The sequence below is a fragment of the Ochotona princeps genome, chromosome 8 (genome assembly GCF_030435755.1).
Source record: "Ochotona princeps isolate mOchPri1 chromosome 8, mOchPri1.hap1, whole genome shotgun sequence".
Lineage (NCBI taxonomy): Eukaryota > Metazoa > Chordata > Mammalia > Lagomorpha > Ochotonidae > Ochotona > Ochotona princeps.
The window spans coordinates 31,177,483-31,203,419 of record NC_080839.1 but is presented as its reverse complement, the minus strand read 5'-3'; the positions used below and the strand labels follow the sequence as shown (position 1 = coordinate 31,203,419).

The 25,937-nt window shown below is 41.7% G+C and overlaps 1 protein-coding gene across 3 annotated transcripts in view; it reads right to left on the bottom strand.

The window, feature by feature from the left end:
- ACYP2 (acylphosphatase 2) overlaps positions 1-25,937 on the bottom strand; it is a 219,876-nt gene that overhangs the window by 93,705 nt on the left and 100,234 nt on the right. For 2 of the 3 annotated variants that reach the window (XM_058667787.1, XM_058667788.1), the window contains exons 3-4: positions 10,911-10,927; positions 6,069-6,178 (exon numbers count right to left, since the gene is read on the bottom strand). In XM_058667787.1, the coding sequence (XP_058523770.1) occupies positions 6,069-6,178; positions 10,911-10,927 (127 nt within the window). Of the gene's footprint in view, positions 1-6,068; positions 6,179-10,910; positions 10,928-22,517; positions 22,777-25,937 lie in introns of those variants that run through there. The other variant, XM_058667786.1, reaches the window with a different exon arrangement.

Sequence of the window (25,937 nt, the reverse complement as noted above, 5' to 3'; positions counted from 1 at the left end):
GAAAATAAGCAGGCAACTGTTTTCACAGTTTGACCCCAATCTGTCTTTCTAGGCTTAGTTTCTAACAGTCCTTGTCATCTAACTTCCATTCACTTGTCCCCAAACGCACTATTAATGCTCTTTCAGTGTTATGCCTTTCTACTTGATAGATACTTCTCCCAGAATGCCCTTATTCCATGCTTTCTTTCTGACATACTTGTCACCAATTTTTTAGTCTAGTAGATAGTGTGCTAGGCATTGGGGATTGAAGGAAGAACACACAGAGACACACAATGCCTGCCTTTAAGGAGCTTACCATCTTGAGAAGTGTAGTGCACACTGCTGATTGATCTCACACGAGTATTACTATCCCTCCTCCTTAACAGTGTCTAGAAAAGCTAACTTGCCTAGAACACTCAGCATCATCCATGGAAGTGTGCCACATACAGGCTTCTGGCAGTCTGTTTTCCAGATACAAAGGAAGAGGTCCAAGGCCTTCCATCCCTTCAGCCTACAGTTGGGTGTGATGCCTGAAATGGGGACACCCATCCTACAAACGTGAAGAAAAATATGAGGAAAATCCTATACACTGAGTCCTGACAGTGATGATCAGATTAAGTAAGGCCAATGGCTAACAATCTTCAACCTCCTTCGCATTAGAAAAGAACATATTCCCATTTGCTATAGCCTCCAGCTCACTAGATATGCTGTAACTTAGAGCTAAAAGTATTAAGTGGAAGAAAGTTACACAATTCATTTCTAACAGCGGTGCTAAGTGATGTAAAGAAGCAGAGCATGCAGTAAGAGCCTATTAATCAGGTGAGTGAGGGACAATCAGCAAGTCTGGCAGAAGACCTTCTGCAAAAATCCTGAGGGAAAGTATGAGGCAAAACTGAAAGGCAAGAGGAAAACAGGAAAAAATAAGCTGGAATTGCTGGCATGGGGCTTGGGGAGAGCCGGGCAAGGCCACAGCACCCACCAGTGCACAAGAGCCAGGCCTGAGGATGAGATGGCCTGGGCCAGGCCACAATACCTACTCGATCACATGAGAGCCAGGATTGGGAGCCAGCCTGGTAGGGGGTTCTTGAGGGTTGCCCTAACCAAGCCAAGGGACCCACCTTAAGCATTAGAGTTGATTCTGGGGGCCAGCTTGACTGTGCCACTGCACCTGCCTGCCCTCATGGGAACTGAAGCTGGGGACCTATCTGGTACATGACGTGGAGGGGCTTCAGAACCAGGCACATGCACCCTCTATACTGACAGCAAAGGACTGGCAGCAGTGTAGACCAGGCCACAGCACTTACCAGGGCCTAAAAGAACAAGGGGCGGGGCAGAAAAGGTGGCCAGATCAGGAAGGGCTCTCTGAATCACAGTGTTTTATATTAACAAGATCTCTGATCTCAGGGAACATACCATAGGCATGTGGTCCAGCTGCACAGCACACGCTGCAAGACCAAGCCACCTCCACTGCTGACTCCCACGCGAGGATGAAGAACACACCAGATACACATGAAAGACAGACAGTCTGTCCCACAAATCCAAGAGGAGATCTCAAATATCTCATCAAAAGATAGAAAGAAAAGCAAGTGGAACAATACTTTAAGCTGTATTTTTAAAAAAAACACCTAAGCCTGTAGACACTCTGAGGTAGATGTGGACAACCAACAGGCCACAGAACTTACACAGAGAGAACAATGAAGAGTCCCCGTGAGGACAAATTAAATAGGTCACCTTTTACATAATGAAGCAAACAACATCCTAGGACAGGGCCCGGTGCGATAGCATAGTGGCTAAAGTCCTCGCCTTGAACGCCCTGGGATCCCATATGGTTGCCGGTTCTAATCCTGGTGGCCCCACTTCCCATCCAGCTCCCTGCTTGTGGCCTGGGAAAGCAGTCAAGGATGGCCCAAAGCCTTGGGACTCTGCACCTGTGTGGGAGACCTGGAGGAAATCCCTGGCTCCTGGCTTTGGATTGGCTCAGCTCCAGCTGTTGCAGCCATTTGGGGAGTGAACCATCAGATGGAAGATCTTCCTCTCTGTCTCTCCTTCTCTCTGTATATCTGCCTTTCCAATAAAAATAAATAAATAAATCTTAAAAAAAAGATTTGTATCTTTAAAAAAAAATCTTAGGACAATCAAGATGATGCAGCGGACACAGCCAAAGCCACTGAAGGGAAAGCCTCTGGACAGCATAAAGATCCACTTGATGAGGGTCAGAATTGGGACAACTACACAGCATGCCTAGGGCCATAAGCCGGAAGTCATACCTCCCCCCATGTCAATCTTATCCATCTACCACTCAAGTACCTGGATATACTTCCCTCAACCAATGTCCCTGAGGCAGCATCAAAAGACCACCTCTAGCACCTGGTACCAATGTCGTCTGACAACAAAGAGCAGCACATCCTCTTCCCCCTCCCATCTCTCCCACCAATGCTGACACAGGAGGGAAGGCAGAAACATTTCTCTCACCCACCCTGACCCTCTCCACCTCAACCAGTGGTCCACATGGATCTGCAATCCCCTCAAACTTTGTAATGAACATTTAAAAAATAAATTTTAAAAAATGCTGGCATGTGATGATAACGAAAAGTAAAACCTATAGTTGGTTTTCCTATTGTTTTTAGGATCCCTATACACAATGCACCCTATTAACTGCTTCAGGCAGATGTTTCTTACACCTGCCCAGGATCACAGCTGTATGCTGTTTCCTCTGGTCGCACTGCTCTTCCTGGTTTGTGCCCTAAGAGCCTACCTGACACAGCACACCTCTCAGCGTAGCACTGCTCCCTTCCACAAGAATCTACTTATTTCCTTCACAGGACTTACTGTTATCTAAAAACACCTAGCTTAGGGACTGGCATTGTTTTGGCAGTGGCGTAGGCCACTACCTTCGATGCTGACACCCCATATCAGAATATCACATATTGGGACACTAGTTCATCTGGTTGTTCCACTTCCAATCCTTGCTGCAGCACCTGGGAGGGCAATGAAAGACGGCCTGAAGGCTTGGGGTGCTGCCACCCATGCAGGATCACAGATGGACTTCCAGGCTCCTGGCTACAGTCTTGCCTGGCTCTAGCCCTTGCAACCACCTGGGAAGTGAACCAGAGGACAATGAGTCTTCCTTTTTCTGTCTCTTTCTCTATATATAACTCTGCATTTCAAATAAGTAAATCTTCCTTAAAAGGTAGCTTATGGGAGCTAGGTCATGACCTATCTGCTCCATTTCCAATGCAGTTCCCTACCAATGGACTGGAAAAGCAGTAGAACGTGGCCCAAGCACTTAGACCCCACCACCAAGTGTTGAACCTAAAAAACTCTCTGGCCTCCTGGCCTCCTAGCATCATTCTGTCTCAGCCCTGGCTGTGGCAGCTATCCGAGGAACGAGGCAGTGGATGCTTCACTCCTCTCTCTCCCTCTGTCTCTCTTTTTCACTGCAACTCTACCTTTCCAATAAATAAATAATCTTTTTTAAAAATTCAATTCATACATAGTTTGTTTATTGAGGGTTTCTCTACATCGGATAAGTAACCTTACCACTTGGTCACTACTGAATGCCAGCACTTACTACAATGCTTTGCACGTCTTAATGGTGACTGAACAGCCAGGATAGCAATGACTAAATTATAGTTTATCCATTTAATGGAACTTCTGCAGCAATTTAAAAGAACATACTGCCACCAAAAGATACCCATAATACACCACAGTGTGATCTTTTTAAAATCACAGAACAATATGTAAGGTATAATCTCACCTTAATAAGTGATAGAGATAAATCTACTACATGGGTATATAAAGTTGGTTTCTAATAAGAGCACATGTATTTTTATTTTTTTAATTTTTTTTTAAAGGAACATTTAGGGTCTTTTTTTTTTTTAAGATTTATTTTATTTTCATTACAAAGTCAGATATACTGAGAGGAGGAAAGATAGAGAGGAAGTGGAGCTGCCGGGATTAGAACCAGCGGCCATATGGGATCAAGGCGAGGACCTTAGCCACTAGGCCACGCTGCCGAGCCCGAGTACATGTATTTTTAACATATACACATTTTTATAAGCATAAGGAGATGTATAGGATTATGGTATTATAGAAAACAGAATTTACATCCTCTACTTCATATACTCCTATCTGATTTGAATTTTTCGAACAACCAAGTAAATCTATTATAAATTTAAAAACATTACCACACATCTCAAGCCTTTAAAAACCTGAGATAGCAGGCCTCTCCACTGGGGAGAGGAGGCTGTGCCTGGACTCCTGTATTTGGCCAAGGGAAGGGAAGGCATGGAGAAATAGTGACTCCCCACAACGTGGGGCCTGAGAATAACAAAGATGAAAGGTCACACTTATCCTCTTCTGAAAAGGTAGGTGGCTTCTCCCACGCAGCCGTGGTGGTTGGCCGAAGGAGCCCACTGACCTGTGTTCCATTTACTCCTCCATCCATTCCCTCCCAGCCTCCAATCACCCCACCCCAACTCATCCCACTATGCCTGTGCCAGTAGCCCCTAACTCCTCCCCTCAAAAAAACAAAGAAAACTGAGATGTATTTTGTAAAACATGTTCACATTTTTATATTATAGGTTACCTTTTAAATTATATTAAAGAGCATATTTTACTTACAATAAGCAATTTTCAAAAAATTAGTTTCATAATTGATAAAACTTGGAAGCAACCAATACATCCTTCAATAAATGAATAAATGTGACACATCTATACAATGGAATATTACATAGCACTAAAAAGAAATTCAACTTATTAAAAGACATGCAGGAATCTTACAGGCACATTTCTAAGTCAAAGAAGCCAAAACAAAAATACTACGCACTATGTGATTACAACTCTGAGGCATTCCAGAAAATACACTACCATGGAGACTACAAAAACTTCAGTAGCTGCCAGAGGTTAATGCAAAGAGAATGAGAGATAAAAACACTCAGGTACTTTTGGGATTTTACTCAAGAGATCTGCAGTACAATTCAAAAATAATAAAGAAAAAAAGACTACAGAAAGCAGAGGAAATTATGAAATTTAAAAAAAAGAAGACTGTGTATACATGGGGCATTTTTCTTAAAATAGTAACCATCAACTTCATAAAGCATATTTTCATTGACAGTAAAAATAAAATTACAATTACATAAGCAAGGTACCTGTACAATATAAAGGAGATGGCAATCTTTTTGCCTTGAAGGCTACTTGAAGCACTTTGAAGAACCATCCTGAGTCACTATGCTGCAGCTCTAAAACCTGGAGCCCTGGAGATATTTGGACCTTGGGCATTTCCCTTAGAAAGGCAGGGGCGCTAGAGAGCAAATTCATATACACTGGAGAGTGACACAATCCCCTTCCAGAGGCCTGCCCACCAAGGAAATCCATTCCCAAACATAGAAATTCCACTCTTTGACAGTCCAGATCAATTATTACCTGAGCCCCATATCCTCTGTGAGGCCATGGCTCTGCCCTATTTGATGGCCGTGGTCTTCCACAAAAAAACCACAAGATGACCAACAATTTGAGCTAGCCCAAGCACAGCTGCAACCACACACACTTCTCCAAGCAGACCTAGTTCATGCAGGACAAAATCCATACGCTGTGGGGCTTTGCCCCATTTGACAGCAACGCTATGGAGCTTCTCAAGGTCTCCAAGGACCAAAGGGCCTTCAAATCATCAAGACAAGGGTGGGAACATACATTCATACTAAAAGGAAAGAGGAGGAGCTGAGCAGCACCCTGGCCACTGTGAGGCAGAGCTCCTTCAAGTTCTTCGCCCAAGCCCAGTGCTCTGCTTCTATCCAAGCAGTGGGAGGGAAGGAGGGCCAATCCACAGAACAGGGCCATAGAAACAAGCAGCCAGCTGACACTGGAAATGGCTTTTAATTATAACAGCTCACACCCACCAAAAACACATACACACACTGAAATTCCACTCCCACCACTGGGAAATTTCTCTGCTAGCCTGTCCAAAAACATTGACTAACTTGTAATATACAAATGAAACACAGCCCATAAAAATACTCTTCTAATTGTCCAACAAAACATTAAAATAGACTCATAAGCGTTACACACATGTTATCAGTCTTCCTACTCACATGGAATTGACCTTGTCTTCAGGGCCCTGCACTTGGCCTGTAACGGTGCCTTTGCTGGTATTCTTCACCCAGCCAACCACTCCTATCTTCTTGGCTTCACCTTCTGTATACTAGTTACAGGAAAAAACAAGAAAGACAAAGTTCATCATCAAAAGTTTGACTTTTGTAGCAAACAGGATTTTGATATTCAGGAAAGGCTAATTGGATGGTCACATTTTTCCTAAATCACAGTCAATGCCAACAAATTGTGTAGCTTATCTACTGTAACATCCTTACTTACAAGAACCTCCACTTCAATTCTATCTTTTGTTAAGTTTTATTGTCAGTAAAAAAAGGAAAATACACTATGAAAAAAATAAACTCACAGAAATGGTTGGAATTACTTCAGAAACAGTTTCTATGATGTGTTTTGGGATTCATAAAATCAGCCGCATTGTCCTCATGTATTAACACAAAATTATACCATTAAGCTGAGTTGTAAAATGAAAATCAATCCAAGATTTTTAATAACTAAAGAAAAATATCTACTTGTAAACAACAAAGTATTCATAGACAGAAACACTAAAACATCTTGACATTTCCAACAAAAATGGAGAAAAATAATTATACTAAAGAATTAGCTAATGAAGACACTAATCTAGATATACTGATTTGCAGAGTTATTAAGATTAAAATACTCTCGAGCCTTCTGCTGGTTCTGGTGTTAGCACAGAAGTGCTGTAACTGTCAATGGGTACAATGACCTCTCCTATTAATAGTACTTCTTACATTTCCCTTTTCCAGCTCAAACTTCAATTGTGCTACTCTACTGGCAAATGAAAAACAGCTTTTGAATTATTTTAACTACATACTACAGAAATTCTTGCAAATGTACTCTACTAGTACTTTTCAATAGAACTTTTTTTTATTGAAATAAGTTCTTCCTATTCAGAGGTCAAGATGATCAAGATCTCTTACTGTACCTCACCAACTGGACTAGGCAACACAGAGCAAAATGGTTACAGCTAAGATATAATAAGATCTTACTACTATATAATACACAACACCCATTTTGAGGGATGGGCTATCTCAAAACACAGACATTATTAGGAAGAACACACTGGAATTCCCAGAAGCTGTAAACCAGGGACTGAATCAATAAACCCCAGTTCAGACAGCAAGTGAAAAATCCACACTAAATGTAACTTTCAGGAAGTGTATTTTTAAATACATACTAACATTTTCTCGTTATTATTCCCTACTTAAATAACTATTTAATTGGCACTTACACTGTATTTGATATTACATCTAAAGTTGATGCCAAGTCTAGAAAGGATTGCACAGGTTACATGCAAGTATAGTACAATTTACCCAGGGAATTCACAGACTTTAGTACGTGTTCTCAGGCGTAGTACATGTTCCTAGAATCAATCACCTATGGATATTAAGAAATTACTTTATTTCCCTATGGAATTTTCAAAGCACTTTTAATGTAGTAAGTAACTATTTCCTTGGTACTTAATATCTGTAAGCTTCACCTATTCTATTAACAGTATGTCTGATTTGTTTTTATGGGGAATTTTTGTTTAGCATTTTTAATACTTGTACCCAGTACCTTACAGAGCTAACCCACAGCAGCAACTGCAGTAAGTCTTCATAGGTCTAAGCACACCCTAAAATTCATGGGCCATGATTTTAACGCCCACTAAAAGCAGCACCTGGTTTACCACATCTTCACAAGAAAACATTGTTGTTTTTAAAAACTGCTTTAAATTAATTAAGAGTTCATTTTTATTCATCTGAAAGTTAGAGAGACAGGATACTTCTACCAACTGCTTTATTTTCCAAATGGCTACAATATCCAGGGCTGGGGTAAGAGCAAAGCCAGTAGTCATAAGTCAATCAGATCTCCCATGTGTGGCAGGCACCCATGTAGTACCTGAGCTATTACTTGTTGCCACTCAGGAGATGCACAGCAAGAAGCTAGCATCAAAAGCAGGGCCAAGACTCTCACCAAGGCATTCTAATACAGTAGGTGGGTATCCTAAGCCAGTTCATCTTAATCACTGTGCCAAACATCTCAACTTAAACTTCTCAACTTAACTGCAACAGTCAAAAATGTTTTTTAAAAAAAGCAAGTTGGCTGAAGTCCTCAATTTCCATGTGTCAGGATCCCATATGGGTGCAGGTTCATGTCCCAGCTGTTTCACTTCCCTTCTGGCTCACTGCCTATCGCCTGGAAAGACAGTGGAGGACAGCACAAAGCCTTGGGACCCTGCACCTGTACGGGAGACCTGAAAAAAGCTCCTGGCGGGAACCAGGAACCTCTTCCGAGTCTCCCACGCGGGTGCAGGGTCCCAAAGCTTTGGGCCATCCTCGACTGCTTTCCCAGGCCACAAGCAGGGAGCTGGATGGGAAGTGGAGCTGCTGGGATTAGAACCGGCGCCCATATGGGATCCCGGGGCTTTCAAGGCGAGGACTTTAGCCACTAGGCCACGCTGTCGGGCCCAAAAATGGATAAATCTTAAAATACTTAAGGAGTCACTACCATCCACTCAAAAACATCCAGAGAGAAAGATATAATAACCTAACATGATCACTCCAAGTATCTACTTTAGAAGTGTACTCTGGGGCTCAACACAATAGCTCAGTGACTACATCCTTGTTTTGGACATGCTGGTATCCTACAAGGGCACTGGTTCTTGTCCCAGCTGCTCCACTTCCCATCCAGCTCCCTGCTTGTGGCCTGAGAAAGCAGTAGAGGACGGCCCAAAGCCTTGGGACCCTGCACTAGTTTGGGAGATCTGGAAGAAGCTCCTGGCTGCTGGCTTTCGATCAGCTCTACTCCAGCCATGGCAGCCACTTTGGGAGTGAACCAGCACTTAGAATATCTTTCTCTCTGTATCTCCTTCTCTCTGTAAAATCTGCTTTTCCAGTAAAAATAAATCTTTACAAAAATGAACTGCGGAATGGTAAAGGTGCTCCACATTGCTCCACTTTTCAATCTACTGAGGCCCTTTGACCTTGTCAGAATTCCTGCTCTTACTAAATACTCCAAGGCAGAAAGAAAGAAGGAAGGAAGCAGCAAGCAAACACCAGTTGTATTTCTCACACAGCTGCCTACCTTTATGAACAGGAACACACAATATTCTGTGTCATGTCAGGCTGGGCCATCTTCCCCTTTTCCTCTGTCCTTTCAGCCTGGGTAACATCACTCACTTGGTAGTACAAAAAAAAAAAAAAAAAAAAGACAAACAAGATTTTTTTTTCCTGGTTTTCCCTAAAACTTCTTTCCAGCTGTAAGGTGTGGAGGAAAAAGGCTAGTGTACACCAAGTACAAATCCTTCGTTTCCTGGTCGCAGTGAGCACGTCGCCAACAAAACGGACTGATTTTCCACCAGCCTCTCTGCCCTCCAGCAACTTCCGCTGCCACTGTCAGGACAGGCGTTACCCACAGGCCCACTTTTCAGGTAAAACAGGGTAACAGGTGTTGCCCACAAGCGATTAGAAAGGGACCGGCTGCCTTAAAAGCCAAGGGGACGAGCAGATACACTCAACGAAGCATTTCCCGGCTGTGAGCCCTGAGCAAAGAGCAAAGTCCTTCCCGATATCAAGAATCCATAGTCCCGGAAGCCGTGAAAGCGTTCTGCGGCGGCTGATGCATCCGCTGATGCATCCGCTAGTCAGTATAGTCCCTGAGTTCCGGTACCAGTGCAGCCTCTTGCGGCACCTGACAAATCCACCATGCCATGACTTCCCCAGACAAGGTCCAAGCTGCTTGGGCACCTTGCTTTTGTCCTCAACCTGTGGGCTCTCTGCATTCTGACCAGTCAGTGCAGGAGGGGCATCGTGACTCCTCAGCCCAGAAGCATTCGTGAGTCACGGCATTGCAGCCGCCTGCGCATGACCACGCTGGCAGGAAAGAGTCAAATGAACGGCGCCCACCCATATTTAGTCACCAGGACAAACTGAGCTAGCGACAAACCTTCCAGGACGTTCACTTCCACAAGGGTCTCAGACAGAAGCAGGCTTTCCCTGTGGGGCGTCAAGTGATCACTAAAGCACCTGGCACACCTGCCACAGATTACCTGCACCTTCTCGTTACTCTTGTGGTTCGCCCTGCCCACCTGCCAGTCAGTGGCTGAGCTCCCAAAAAAAGGAATAATTTTTAAAAATGGTGACACAGAGTTTTAACTGCTGGTAATCTCAGAACTACTTCGTTGTGCAATGTTTGCATTTTTCCTTTGGCAGTTAGAGGATCTCTTCCATCCAGAACACATAGGAAATCCTGTATTTTTTTATTCAGTATACCCAACCAAAATGCTCATCAATTCCAACCATCCCCAAGGGAGCACTTAGGAAAATCAGGGAAACATTACAAACTACGAAGGTGGTAATGTTGCTAATGGACTATCTAGAAAATAATAGTAAACATGTTTTTCTCTTCTAGCTTTTAAAATGTGAACAATCTCTAATTCCGTACTTCCACATAACTGCCTAATTGAGTCTCAATTCCTTTTTTAAGTAATGCTAGTCTTGTTCTGGAAGGCTGTTAAACTGTTCCTCATTTGTTGTGGATAGCATCCAAAGGAAAATCCCAGAAGGCCAAGTATATGAATCCAGTGGTCACACCCAACCTGCAGGCAGTTCACTGTGACCACTGTGGTCTCAGTCCAACAAGGCCTTGTGACCTACTACACCAGATATAAAGACAGCTGTTACAAAAATTCCAATAATTTCCATTAAATTATATCCGATGGCTGTCAAGGACAGGAAAACATTTAGTAAAAGAAAAAAAAAACCCTGTGATTAGAAACAGCAGAAAATATGACCAAAAAAATCCAGCAGATTGTATTGACTTACCATTCTGAAGCAAACACCTACGGGAAAAAAAAAAGATAAAAAGAAATGTCAGTATGATAATCTTTTTTTTAGAGATTTATTTATTTTTATTACAAAGTCAGATATACAGAGAGGAGGAGAGACAGAGAGGAAGATCTTCTATCCAATGATTCACTCCCCAAGTAAGCGCAACAGCCGGTGCTGTGCTGATCCCAAAGTCAGCAGCCAGGAACCTCCTCCAGGTCTCCCACGCTGGTGCAGGGTCCCAAAGCTTTGGGTCATCCTCAACTGCTTTCCCAGGCCACAAGCAGGGAACTGAATGGGAAGTGGAGCTGCCGGGATTAGAACCAGCGCCCAGATGGGATCCCAGCACGTTCAAGGCAAGGATTTTAGCCACCGGGCCACGCAGCCGGGTCCCAGTTTGATAATCTTTAAAGAAAGGATATACAACTCTGTACTTTTTAAATGATAAAAAAAAAATTAAATAAAACTAAAATATTATAAGATTCTGAACTACATATCCTATTTTAAAATGATAAACAAAATAAAATGCTTGGAGTAGCCACATGTGGCACAGTAGTTAAGCTGCCACTTAACAATGCTGGCATCTCATAGTGGAGTGCTGGGTTCAGTCCCAACTCCTTGGCTTCTGACCCAGCTCTGTGCTCACGCACATTAAAAAGCAGGACAATAGCCCATGTCCTTGAGTCCCTTGCCCTCTGCCACCGACAGAGGAGACCCCATGAAAGTTCTCGCTCATGACACCAGCCTGATACAGCCCTGGCTGTTGCAGCTGTTTGGAGAGTGAATCTACAAAATATCTCTCTCTCTCTCTCTCTCTCTCTCTCTCTTTTTCCTCCACCCCCCCACCATGTGATTGTGTGTGTGTGTGCTGCACTGCACTGTCTTTTAAATACATTTTGAATGCTGATTATGACAGTATATTTAGCATAAATTTTATTTTTAGCATTTAGAATTTCTTTAAATACAATGACTAAATTCAAGTTTAAGTGCAATAAAACATTTTTTGTTTTATATTATTTCAGTCATAGACCCAGTGAAGCATATATCATGAGACACTTGACCACCACTTGGCTTTTGGAGCCTCCATAAGGAGTCAAATAGGTTTGGGTAATATTGCTGATCCTGGTTATGTTTTCTCTATCTAGATATTGGTGGACTAGGCTATTCCATATTGACCAAGTACTTTTGTTACCCAGCCTGCAAAACTGGGACCTCCATTTCAGACAAGAATGCTATGAAGTATCTTATCCTGGCTTATATGGGGCCCAACACTGACATACGGAAAATTGAGTTGTAAAATAAAGGCAAAACATGAGGCCATCTGGTTCCTACTTATCAGAAATGTGTGCTAATGATTTGGAACTCTTTAGAGGGAAAGGGAAGCCTTCTTACATCTCTTCTGGGAATTGTAGCAATGATCCAAAGTACGAATCTCGGGTTAATTCTGCAAATTGCTACTTGGAAGACCCTTAAACCAAAAAGACATATAGAACAGACATCTTTGAGATAGACATGCCCCACCTTCAGGCCTGTTCCCAAGAGTAACGCCTAAGAGAAAAACCATCAGGAATATGGCAGGGGATGAAATACAGAGCTTGTTCATAACAACTGCAACTTCATTTTTATTCTCACCTAGAACACACAGGCAATTTCCCTTTGTATCCAAAAAGCCAATTGATTAAAAAAAAAACACTTAAATTTCAGGGACAGAACATAGTAGTTAAGACACAAAGAAACTGAAGGAATGTCATAGATTTGTGGAAATTAAATGCTATGTGCAATTAAGCTGAATCTCAGAAGTCCAAATAGAAGGAGTACCTGATTCTGTGCCTCCTTGTTTCGTGGTACTGATATCATGTGTTAATTAAAGTTTTTCTTTGTTTTGTAACAACACACACACACACACACACACAGAGAAAGCTGACAAGAGCGGATATTTGGCACAGCAGTTAAGACACAGCTTGTGATATCCACATTCCCACGTCAGGGTTCAAGTCCTGACTCTCCTCGCCATAGACTCCTGCTAAGCACCCAGGGATGCAGATGACAGTTCAAGTACTTGATTCCTATCACCTATACAGGAAACTAGACTGAGTTTCTAGCTGAGAATACCCTTCTTCCCCCTTCTTCCACCATTCCATTTCTCTCTTTCCTTCCCTCCCTTCTCAAACGACTAACAAAATTAAAATATTATTTTAAAATACTTTGGAATGAATACAGTGGTAGATCCACACAAATGGTATTACTCATCAACAAAAGGAATCAACAATGGATACAACCAACAACATGTATGAATCACAAACATGTTATGTAAATGAAACAACCCAGACTAACACATAATGTACAATCCTACATTCTGAAAAAGGCAAAACTGTAGGGATAGAGAACTGATTGGTACTTGCCAAGACTTGGGATAGAGTGCTATAAAGGAGCACAAGGGAACATTTCAGAATTATGAGACTTTTGTATATCTCAACTGTAACAATAGACTCATGACTGTAAGCAGTTATCAAAATCATTATATAACTAAAATTGGCAAATTTTATTGAGTGTAAACTATAATCTGAGTGGAAAAAAAAGGAAAAAAAATGCTTTGGGAAGTAACGGGGACAAGACGAAACTAATTGCCACAGAGACCACATTTTTTTCTGCCTACAGCAACTGAGATCAGTTAAAAGACTATAGAAGAGGTCAGTAGCCCAGATATTTTATAAGCAGATTTATGATATTATTTCCTGAATTAGTGTGTTATTGTACTGAATGAATATGAATAAAAGAAGCAGTAAAGCAATAAAAACATGACAGCATCACACATAGAATTTTATAGGGCTATAAAATATCTCAAAAGATACATGTAAGGTGTGGAAGCATGATGAGTAGGAAGTACTAATCTTAAGGAGAGTGAGAAAGGCAATCTGTTGTATAAACAGAGGATAAGACATTAGCTAGTAGACATATAAGAACTGGAATAAATTTCAAGAAACTGCAGGCCAACAAGACCATGCTGAGCAAATACAAAACTCAACAAAAGTGTGTAGTCCTTTGCTCATGAGCGGAGAGATTGCAGAACATGGTAATATACTGACCAAGTAAGTAAACAAAATGATTTGTTCAAGACTATATTGTGTATATTTCATTTTGGGTTCCTCAACAGTGAGCAAGTTTCTATATTAGCACTGTGAAAAGAGAAAGAACGTGCAACTGAAATAAACATAAATTGGGCCTGGCGGCGTGGTGGCCTAGCGGCTAAAGTCCTCGCCTTGAATGCGCCTGGATCCCATATGGGCGCTAGTTCTAATCCCGGCAACTTCACTTCCCATCCAGCTCCCTGCTTGTGGCCTGGGAAAGCAGTCGAGGATGGCCCAAAGCTTTGGGACCCTGCACCCGTGTGGGAGGCCCAGAAGGGATTCCAGGTTCCAAGTTCCCGACTTCAGATCAGCGCAGCAATGCCGTTGTGGCTCACTTGGGGAGTAAATCATTGGACAGATGATCTTCCTCTCTGTCTCTCCTCTCCGTATAACTTTGTAATAAAAATAAATAAATCTTTAAAAAAAAAACATAAATTGGGCTTGGCAGCGTGGCCTAGTGGCTAAGGTCCTTGCCTTGATCCCATATGGCTGCTGGTTCTAATCCTGGCAGCTCCACTTCCTGTCTATCTCTCCTCCTCTCAGTATATCTGACTTTGTAATAAAAATAAAATAAATCTTTAAAAAAAAAAAAAAAAAAAAAAAAAAAAAAAAAAAACATAAATTGAAGACATGATCTCTTTCCTGTGCTAAGAGTGGTCCATGAACCAACAATACCAACAAGACCTTAGAGATGGGGAGTTTTTTAAATGCTTGTTTTATTTTTGTTGTTGTTTTACATCTACTGGAGGGAGGGTTGGAGGAACAGAGAAAGAGAGAGAGAGAGAGAGAATCTTCCATTTATTGGTTTACTCCCCAAATCCCCAAATGCCCACATCAGCCAGGGCTAGAACTACATCCCACAACGTAGACCATCATTTGCTGTCACCCAAGTTGCATTAGCAGGAATGCTAGGGTTGAAGCAGAGTAGTATGAATTTAAATCAGCACTCCAATATGGAATAAGGGCTGCTTAATTCACTGCACTACATCTTCTACCTCTGAGGGTTTCTAAGAAAATCAAATTCTATGACTGGCATTGTGGCATAGTGGATAAAGCTGCCACCTGTGACACAGCATCCCCTATGGGCACTGATTTTAATCTTGGCTGCACCCCTTCCAATCTAACATCCTGCTAACATGCTGAAGATGATCGAACTGTGCTGGCTCCTGTACCTACACGGCAGACTGAGAAAAAGTTCCTAACTCCCACTCTGGCCTGATCCATCCCTGGCCACTGTGACCATTTGAGGAGTGAATCAGCAGGTCAAAGATGTTTCTAACTCCCTGTCTCTCCTTCTCTATGTAACTTTGCCCTTCTTTCTTTTTTTTTTTCTTTTTTTTTTTTGATGGTCAAAGACATAGTTTATTAGTAGCATCAGACTTTATACACTGAGGGTCATACAGGATTAGGGTAGAGATACTTAGTTCATCAACAAAACCATCAACTGTTTCTATGCCTCAGTTTGGAAGTCCTTTTGTCTTGTATATTACTTTCCACTCAACTGTTCTTACACAAATGATATCTCATCAGGTGTACAAAAGGTAGTCATTCAGTTGTTCTCATGCAAAGGATATCCAATCAGTCACACCGATTCAGTTGTTTATCATACAAATATTATCCAGTAACTTTGCCTTTCAGTCAAATAATAAAATACCCCAACTAGAGATCATTATACTCAGTGAAACAAGTCAATCCCTAAAGGACAAATATCATGTGTTCCTTCTGATATAAGGCAACCTTCATGCAAAATACAAGATCAATAACATTTTCAATACTGGTTTGCTACACCTCAACCGGTTTGATATTTTTGTTCTATTTTCATTCATTCAAAAAAAAGTTTTTGTTTTTCTTACTAATTTCCTCACTGACTCACAGGTCACATAATAACATTGTTTGCTTCAGGAAAGTCTTTGATTTTCTTTTTCATTTCTTCAGTAACACACTGATCATTCAGTTGCATGTTATTTAACTTCATGTTGTTGCAACTTTCCTATTTTTCTCTCTGTTGTTGATTTTGTTGTATGGCTTTTCATTTAAGGGATGTATAGTAACCGTGTAGTAGAAATTATCACACACAGATATGAATGATACAATGCAGTATCATCTGTACTTCAAAATCCAAGATGGACTCCTAACGAAACTGTTGAATGTATCTTGACACTAGGATGCTGGGGTCTGTCATTGTCCATGCCTGCAATGTCAGGATACACTTAATGGCAGAATGATGGACTTATCACTGATTGTGAAGGACTATATTATTATAATGACATGGGGGAAATCTGGGGGAGGGAGGGAAGTAGGGGGAAGGGAAATCCTGGAGCCTATAGAATTACATCATGGAATAATAAAATAGGTAAATAAATGTTTAAAATACATAAATAAAATAAAATACCCCAGCTGTAGGCAACTGCCTAGGTTGCCCAGAACCTAGTCAACTGTTACAAAAATGTTATATATTACAGGCTTAAGGAAGTCACCTATTCCAATCTTCTGGTGTAATATTTTTCTTACACAATCTATTTATCAAGTAACTCAAATATATTTAACAAGCAAACACCGATTATGCATGTAACATATATTAATTGTCTAATTTTAAGAGCAAAGAGTAAAATAAGACACAATCCCTACATTTAGGAATTTAAGTTCCGTGGGAAAGACAACTAAACTGGCATGAGCTAGTCATGAGTTGTAAAATGTGTAAACATAGATACCAACACGAAGTTATCCAACAGACATTCAACTTGAGTGTTTTAGGGCAGGCTTGTTGAAAACAGGTCTTAGAGCTGAGATTTCAATCATGAGTAAAAATTAGCATGATAGGGCCCGGCAGCATAGCCTAGCAGCTGAAGTCCTCGCCTTGAACGCCCCGGGATCCCATATGGGCGCCGGTTCTAGTCCCAGCAGCTCCTCTTCCCATCCAGCTCCCTGCTTGTGGCCTGGGAAAGCAGTTGAGGATGACCCAAAAGCTTTGGGACCCTGCACCCGTGTGGGAGACCCGGAAGAGGTTCCTGGTTCTCGGCTTCGGATCGGCGCAGCACCAGCCCGTTGCGGCTCATTTGGGGAGTGAATCATCAGACGGAAGATCTTCCTCTCTGTCTCGCCTCCTCTCTGTATATCTGACTTTGTAATAAACTGAATAAATCTTTAAAAAAAAATTAGCATGATAAAAATAGAGTACATTACAGATGGAAGGGGATCTAGAAAGGCCCAAAGTTGAGATTTTGGCATATTTGCTGCTAGATAGTTAAATATTAAGAACCAGATATTGCATTCATATTCTAAATTATTTCCAGGCCCCAAATTTCACTGAAGATATGGTGAAAAATAGTTTAATTCTGGTCCAACCGTTCCTTAGAAAAATTGATAATAATATGCTTATCTCAAAAATCACCATTATGTACTGCTTAATCCTTCTTTAATTAATCTCCTTTCTTCCAATTCTGCCCGGCTAAGGTGGTTTTCTTAAGCAAGATCAAATTACTTCCTACTGTTTAATGGCTTTCCATTAATACTAAAATTTAGATATATTCTGGTTACCAAGGCCTTCACGTCACTCCCTAATGCTTCCAGCATTTCTTGGTACTCCCATTTGTCAAATTTGCCTTCTTGGGTACCTTAAATATGACAAGCTTATCCCTCTATGTCCTTTGCATTTACTGTTCCTTCTGCCTGAAATGTTCTTCCCTCAGCCTTCTCATGGCATCTCGTTATTCATGTTTCTGCAGAAATGCCCCCCAAGATCCCAAAGATACATTCCTGACCAATCTGTCTAAAGCAAAAATGCATGCACAGCATTGATCTGTGTACAACTGTCTATTTGCTTTTTTATTTTTGTCTTCACTGTAAACTTTAAGTTATACAATGACTTGTTCATCATTGTGTTCCCAGAGCCTAGACCAGAGCTTTGAGTATAGTTGCTCAATAAATAAATCAAAGAAAAACTGGCTAGAAAAAAAAAGGTTTTAGTGAAATATCTACCTACCCTATAACAATTCTTCATCAATACTGCAAATACACCTATAACAATTTCAGTCAGAATTTATGTTAAATGTAAGAGTAATGACTCTATATTTATTCCATTGAGAACTCTGGAAACACCCTGAATACTTAAATTGTGGAACTGGTACAGTCCCATAGCAGGTAAAGCTGCCACCTGCAGCTCCAGAATCCTACATGGGCACTGGTTGCAATCCAGATGCTCCACATCTGTGGCAGACACTATTAGCTGAATTCACAAGATTCACTTTTTCCCCTTTCTCTTTTCTAACAGAACTTTGATTTTAACTGTAGCAGCAATATGCCCTTTCATGTTGCCCAGTCTTCCTTATAAGAAGGGGTGGTCATTGAGATGTAAGCCCAGCCATTGGCTGAGGCTTTCAAAATGTTCTCTGACAGTGACCAACTCAGAGATTTTGTACTTACACGCTGCTCTTCCTGATCATAGCGTGAATATGATAACTAGAGCAGCCATCATGAAGCCAACAGGCAAAGTTAAAGGGCATTGGAGGTCTTGGCTCTGACTCCCCGAACATGCTCATGGTACCAGGAGGTAGAGAGAGAAGTAGAAAAGGCAGACAAATTGGCAAATATTGCTACAGAGAATGCAAGGGATTGCTCCTTTGGGGGATGGCAAACATGTTATGAAGTAGACAGTGGAAACAGTTGTGAAACATTGTGAATATTCTAATATATTATTCTAACATAATATAATATTCTAATATATAACACTATATATTTAGTGTTATATGACTTGTATCTCACATTTTTAAAAGATTTTACGTTTATTTAAAAGGTAGGGCTACAGAGAGAGATGGAGAGACAGAGAGAGCTTCCATTTATTACTTCAGTCCCTAAATGGCTGCAATGGCCAGAGCTGGACCAGTCCAAAGCCAAAAGCTTCCTCCAGGTCTCCCATGTGAGTACAAGGGCCCAAACACCTGGTCATCTTCCACTGTTTTCCCAGGCACATTAGCCAAAGTGAAGCAGCCAAATCTCCAACCAGGTTGCACCTATATGGGATGCAGGCACCACAGACAGAGGTTTACCCTACTATACCACTGCATGGCCCCTATCTCAGATTTTTAAAAACTACCACAAAGCAGAAAACAAAGCTGTGACACAGTCCTTCCCATCTCTATCAGCAGAACAAAGGCAGCCATGTTTCAATTTTACTCCCCATGACTTACTCTATCACTCAACATGAAAAAACATCTGCAGTGCAGGTCATCTTGAATTACTAGGTGCAGAACTAAATCTGTGAGCTCTCTTTAGAAGTTATTTTTGGAGGAGAAAAATTTCCTCCTCCCTACCAAGAATTCTTCCTATTAGAAGAAGCGTGCATTAGTATGACATGCTTGGCCACTGTCTCCCCTGCTCCTAATTTCTCCCCAGCAACATGCAGTAACTCATCTGTGGGCAAGTTTAGAAGAAGACACATATGTCACCCAGGTGCTGCTCCTTCTTTCTGCCAGGAGCAAGATACCCACAGAGACCACGTCTTGTGCTCTATCCCTGCAGCCCTACTTGTGCCTGGGCGGGTGTGTCTAGTTCCGCTCTAAGGATTATTATCAAGTCCACCTGCAGCTATGCATTACATCCACAAAATCCTGCTTTACTCTTTATCTGCTTTGCCAATAACTCACATAATGAACAAGGGTGTTATCTGGGGACTCCTCAAATTACAACCCATATTTCAAAGTCATACAAGCAACGTGTGCCTGAATCTACAACAGTGATTAGAGGAGGCTGGAAAAGGAGGCAGGGATAATAGAAGATCTGATGATGGGTACCAAATGCAGTCAGGTGAAGATCATAGGTTCTGGTATTCCACAGAACACCAAGGTTAACCATAATATGCAATAAAGGAAACGGAAGCTCTAATTACCTGGTATATGATGTATTTATCTGCTTATTGCCCTATAACCCCAGAAAATACACGGATATTTCATCTTAGTCCAAAAATTTTTAAATAAATACAAATGATTTTATTAAAGAAGCAATGTGTGCCACAGGATCCCAAGACCTGCAGGCCATTAACTTTGCAAAGCAGTGAACCATGTAAGAATCAACCGTCCAAATCTCAATCAACCACTTGAAATATTCTCCAACAATTTCCCAGAGTCCTGACTTACAGTTGAAAGCAATAATGTGCAACTAAAAGCCATCTATAGAAGAAGGGGAGGTGAAGGAGGAGACAGACTTTCTGCAGTTTGCTAGCATCGGCTTACATCAAGCACTCTCAGGACACAGCCTGTGCTGGAGAAGATTCTTTCATGGGCTTCCTCCCCACACCGCTTCCACCTCACTTGTCAAAGAGAAGGGAAGCTAGTAGGACACATGCCAGTTTTTCACAGAGACATTGCTCTGCAAACTGGGCCAGACAGCAGCCCCTTCAGTCCTGAAAACCCTAAGAACAATGTGCTGCACAATTGAGGCTCACACTTGCAACTGTTCCTTGCACTGTGAAATAATCCATCAGTGAGAAACCTGAGATGAACATTTACAAAGAAAATCGTGCTGTAAGTCTAGGAAGAAATGCTGGTATTCAAAGAAACCATATAATGAACTTTGAAGATCAGCATCCTTTGATGTAAAACTGCAGTTCTGTGTTTGTCATATGCCCTTCATTCTGGGATCTAACTACATGTGGCAATTCAGAATGCGGGAAATGATCTAGTCACTGCCTTATCACACAGCAGCTCTTTCCATGATTTCAAAGATCTTTCATTAGCAGAAAAGCTTTCCTTACCAAAATAAAATTCTGTCTCACTCACACTTTCACCACTAACGCAGGGATATATTTTCCCCCAGAGCCATACGCCACGACATCTTTCAAATAGCAGAAAGAGCCATCACACGCTGGTCTCTTCTCTGAGCTCATTAATCCCGAGCATGTCAGTTTAATTGGAGACACTTCTAAAGGCCCCACAAGAGACATGGCCCTGTGCGGTACATAAAAACAAGCCACTAAGCTGACCTTCAAAATACCATTATTACCATCTGCTGTGAAAAACAGACATGTCCATGAATAATTGTAATGGAAAGTAGAAGGATGGGAAAAAAATAAAAACAACAGAATATATCTGACCTTCAGAACATTTTTTCCTTTTCCATGATACAGTTTTGTAAGTATAGGGATTTCCCCCTTCACTTCTCCTTTCTCCCTTCCCCCATCCCAGTACTTTCCCTCATATTATTACAGTAGTATAGTCCTTCAGCAACAGTTACAGTTCCAACATTCTGTTATTTAAGTGTATCATTGCACTGTAAGCATAGGCAATGCTAGAAAATCTAGTATATTGTCAATGTATATTTAACAGTTTCAGTGGGAGTCCTCCTTTTATTCAGGAGTAGAGAAACATACTACATTGTATCTTCACTTCCCAGCATTCTGGTCTCCATTATACAATTTGTCTATGAGAATATATGTACATACTCCTGCTTTCCTATATATCTACTTGTTTTGTATTTTGCATGAATGTTACTTATATCAGAGAGAACATGTGATATTTTTCCTTTTGGTTGTAGACTACTGTGTTATAATAATCCTAAGAGCAACTCAATCCGGAAGGACAAAATTAATAATTCAGAACCTTATTGTCAAAGAAAGAAGGAAAAATCAGTCACCTACAATTATCTGTGCATACACACACACACATGCACACGCACACACACAGAGGTACTACAAAAAGCTCATGGAAAAATCATACTATGAAAAGCAATACATGGATTTCAATTTTTTTCTCACCAAAGCAAATTTATCTTTTCAATTCCATTTCCTACAACCCTTCTGAAAAACCCCAGTCCGTTTTGCCAAAAAAAACAAAAAAAAGTATGATAGGGTGAACTATGAGAAATCTATAAGCCTAACAATGGGATGCAATTCTGTGGGAAAGTGAAACAAAAATCAAGTTGTGAGTAAAACACAGGAGGTAAAATTTCCCAACGTTACGGAGCTACTTTAAATGAATGACGTAGATATGACATCACGACATCATGTCACTGGATACATTTTAAAGAGTGGTCTGGCACTCTGACTTGAAAATATCAATATTTACAATAATGGAGACAGACATCATGTCTTTCCAGCTATCTAAACGTGAATTAAGGACTCGGAAACGTCCTCAATGTCTCAAGCCCAGGCAGATGGCACGGGCAAGTGATGCAAGCCGCCTCTCTTTCCAAGCCCAGAATCGGTGTTCCAGGCTCGGAGGGGCAGCCCGCGGTCCCAGGACACCCCGCCAGTCCCAAGCGACCCTGAGTCCGGGGCAGCACCGCCCAGCTCAGCCCAGCCGCGCGGCGCATGCGCGCCCCGCCCGCCCCGCCCCCCGGGGGCTGCTGTGTCATGGCCGAGCGGAAGTGCTCCCCACCCCCGTCCCCGAGAAAGGACGTCCTGACGCGGCCGGCCCTTTCTGCCGCTTTTTCCCTCTGCCTCCCGTAATTCCACTTTGAACTCCCCGCTGTAGGCGCTCCCTACCCTGCACTCTGCCGAATACTTCGTAGTCCACGGATTTCAGGGGCCCGGCGGTAGACATGGCGGCGGCAAGCCCTCTGCCGCGGAGCCGGAGCGGGATTCGGGGCGCGGCGACTGCTGCGACCGCGCGAGAGAGGAGGCACATGGCACCGCCGGGCGCACCCCGCGCTTGCCACCGGCCCGGGACGCGAGCGCGCCGGGGTCACGCGTCGAAGGACGGCAAATGAGACGCCGGGCGCGACGAGGGCTCTGGGCCCAGGAGCCCGAAGCCGCCTTCCCCACCCGCCGTGCACGCGGAGCCGCACCGGCTTCTGCCAGCTTTGCTATAGTGCAGTTGTTCAGGGTTGTAGCATACGAGCTTGTTTTTACAGCCGTATGGATTGTAAAGTTGTTAAATCAAGCTAAAATGCATCTATTACCTCACCTGCTTTTTTGTAGCAGGAGCAACGAGGTGATAATTTTCAAGTGTACGTTGTTAGTAACCATAATTCATATCCTCCACCACAGACCTCCGGAAATTATTCATAACAATTGAAACTGTACCCTCGGACCCATGTCCCATTCCTTCATCCTCGAGACCTGGCCAGCACTGTAGTGCAGCACTCAAGATGGACCAGCACTGTAGTGCAGCCATTGCCTTTGGCTCCAGCATTCCATATAGGCTCCAGTTCGAATCCTGGGTACTCCACCTCCCTTCCAGCTCCCAACTAATGGGCGTGGGAAAGCAGAACATGACCCACATGCTTGGGCCCCTGCACCTGAGAGCAAGAAGCTCCCGGTTCCCAGCTCCGTTGTGGCAGCTCATGAAGTGCACCAGCAGACAGACGTGTATGTGTCTCCTTCCATCTACAACTCATTCAAATAAATATTAAGAAAAATTTTTTGTTTTTTAATTTAAAGCCTTCTTTGGGTAGCTTAGGGTATTTGCAGGGTGAATTAATTATGAAATGTTTAGACAGCTGCCAAATCTAGTGATTTTGAGGGTAACTCATGAGATTTGTATCCATTTCAGCTTTGCTCCTAAGTCAGAAAAATTGGGGGCCTGAATCTATATTCTAAATTGGTTGTGATTCCCTAAGGGACAAGAAACAAAAATTTTCAGATTCTCTCAGGCTAGTTTCTAGAAACAATGAAGGGGTGGAAGACTGTAATTACCTGAATGTTTCATCACACAGTCCTTTATGATCTTCATTATTGTTCAGCAACATATCAAGTCCTAGAACGTTGAGGCACTTTGGCTAGAGAATTTATTTCCTGGTAATCTATTATACGTCTTAATTTGAACCAATCCACTGCTCCAAGGGATCTAGACACAGATAGTCTGTCACCTTCTGGAATTTCAAGTCCTTTTACCTGTAAGGATTTGCATTTCTCAATTTATTTATCAGCCTCAATATCCACATATTTCTTGGCCGCATAGTTAAAATAATCCACTCCAACCTGATTCCATATTTTATGCCAATTCTATTAGGAAACATCAAAAATTACCCAAACTTTCACTAAAATGTGGTTTAGTCAATTTTAAGTAACATATTCAGGAGATGTCAATTCCAATATTCCTAATACAATGAATTAGGTCTTGGTTTATTATAGCATAGATCTACTTTATCTCCCTTTTCAATTTATTCTATGCAAATTATAGAATGTGAGTAAGAGGGGGCATTTGGTCCAACTGTTAGGGTGCTGCTTGGGGCATCCACGTGCCATAGAAGAGTGCGTCAGCTCTGCTCTTAGTTTCAACTTCCTGCTAAGGCGCATCCTGGAAGGTAGCAGATGATAGCTCAACTGCTCACAGAGACCAATCCTGTGGGAGCCCAGAATATAGCTCCTAGCTCCTGTTTCAGCCTGACCCAGGCTTGCCTGGACGACTCTCTCTTCCTTTCAAGTAGAATGACAATAAGCTTTTAAAAATTATATAATCAAAACGGGGTTTTGAATTCTTCTCAAATATCTTCAGAGTCTCTCTACTACATTCAGAATAAAACCTAAAGGCATCTGCCTCCAGTAACCTCTTATCTACTGCTCGCCTGAGAGTCCTGCAGCTGACCCAGAGTCAAGACATTCTAGATTATATTGCTGTCTGAATGCAGAGATTAAAAAATAATAATAATAATTGCTCTTGGATTTGCTTTATCTAGAACACCTCCTCCTACTCCAGAATCTTTTCTAGCCTGTGCAGACATCTTTACAAGTGTTCGGCAGCTTTCATCCTAGTTGTTTATTTGGTTTATCTTCCCCATGAAGTCACATGTACTCCCCAGGAAGGTTGACATTTTCCTTTCTTAATCAGTCTTTGACTTTTCTCCATATTTACCCAAGAGTCCTGCTATGCCAATTATTATGTAGCTTTATTTTAATTTTAGATGTGCTATAGCAGCAATTGACATTTGCTTAGCTAAGAAATTTGCCATTTCTGCCAACAGCTGAACATTAACAAATGGAAATTTTTGTGTACCATTTAAACACGAATTGTCAATGATATGTGATTCTTAAGGCTTCAGAAATTTTAAGAAAATGTTTCTAATATTTAAGCTACTTATTTAAACACTTACTTATTTTCATTGTAAAGTAAGATATACAGAGAGGAGGAGAGACAGAGAAGAAGATCTTCCATTGTACGATTCACTCTTCAAATGGCCACAACAGCCGAGGCTGAGCTGATCCGAAGCCAGGAACCCAGAGCCTCTCTCAGGTCTCCCACTTCGGTGCAGGGTCCTAAGGCTTTGGGCTGTTCTTGACTGCTTTCCCAGGTCACAAGCAGGGAGCTGGATGGGAAATGAGGCCACCAGGATCAGAACTGACACCTATATGGGATCTTGGCGCATTCAAGGTGAAGACTGTAGCCACTAGGCTACCATGCCAGGCCCCTAAGCTACTTTAAATAACAAAAGCATCTAGAGAAATTTTTTTAAAAGAAGGAAAAAGTAATTTAATCTTCATATTATTATCACTCTTATGTATTTTCTTCATATATGTACTTTCAGTAGTTACAGCATGAACTGAATGTTTATTCCTTGCCAAATGAGTATTTTAACTTGCTGTAACTATAAATTTACCTACTGAGTGTATGCTATTAACATGTTAAAACTGCTTCTCATTTTTCACAACCACAAAAAGATAGTGTAAAGAAAATATTAATGTATGTAGCTTCCTTGTCCTATCTTTAAATTAGGAAAGAGGTTAGAATGCTTCTAACATCAGATGCATCAAAGGATATAATGCATGTGCTGTTCTTGCTACATATTGCCAAATTATTTTTCAAAGTTATACCAATTAAAATTCAACTGTAATGTTACCAATACTGTATGAGTGTAAAATATTTGGCTTTTTTATGCAAATGTATGCAGGTGCTCACATACATGATTAAATTATGCAAGAATGTTAGATTTTTGTGACCTGAGTGACAGCTGCAGAACACTGAGG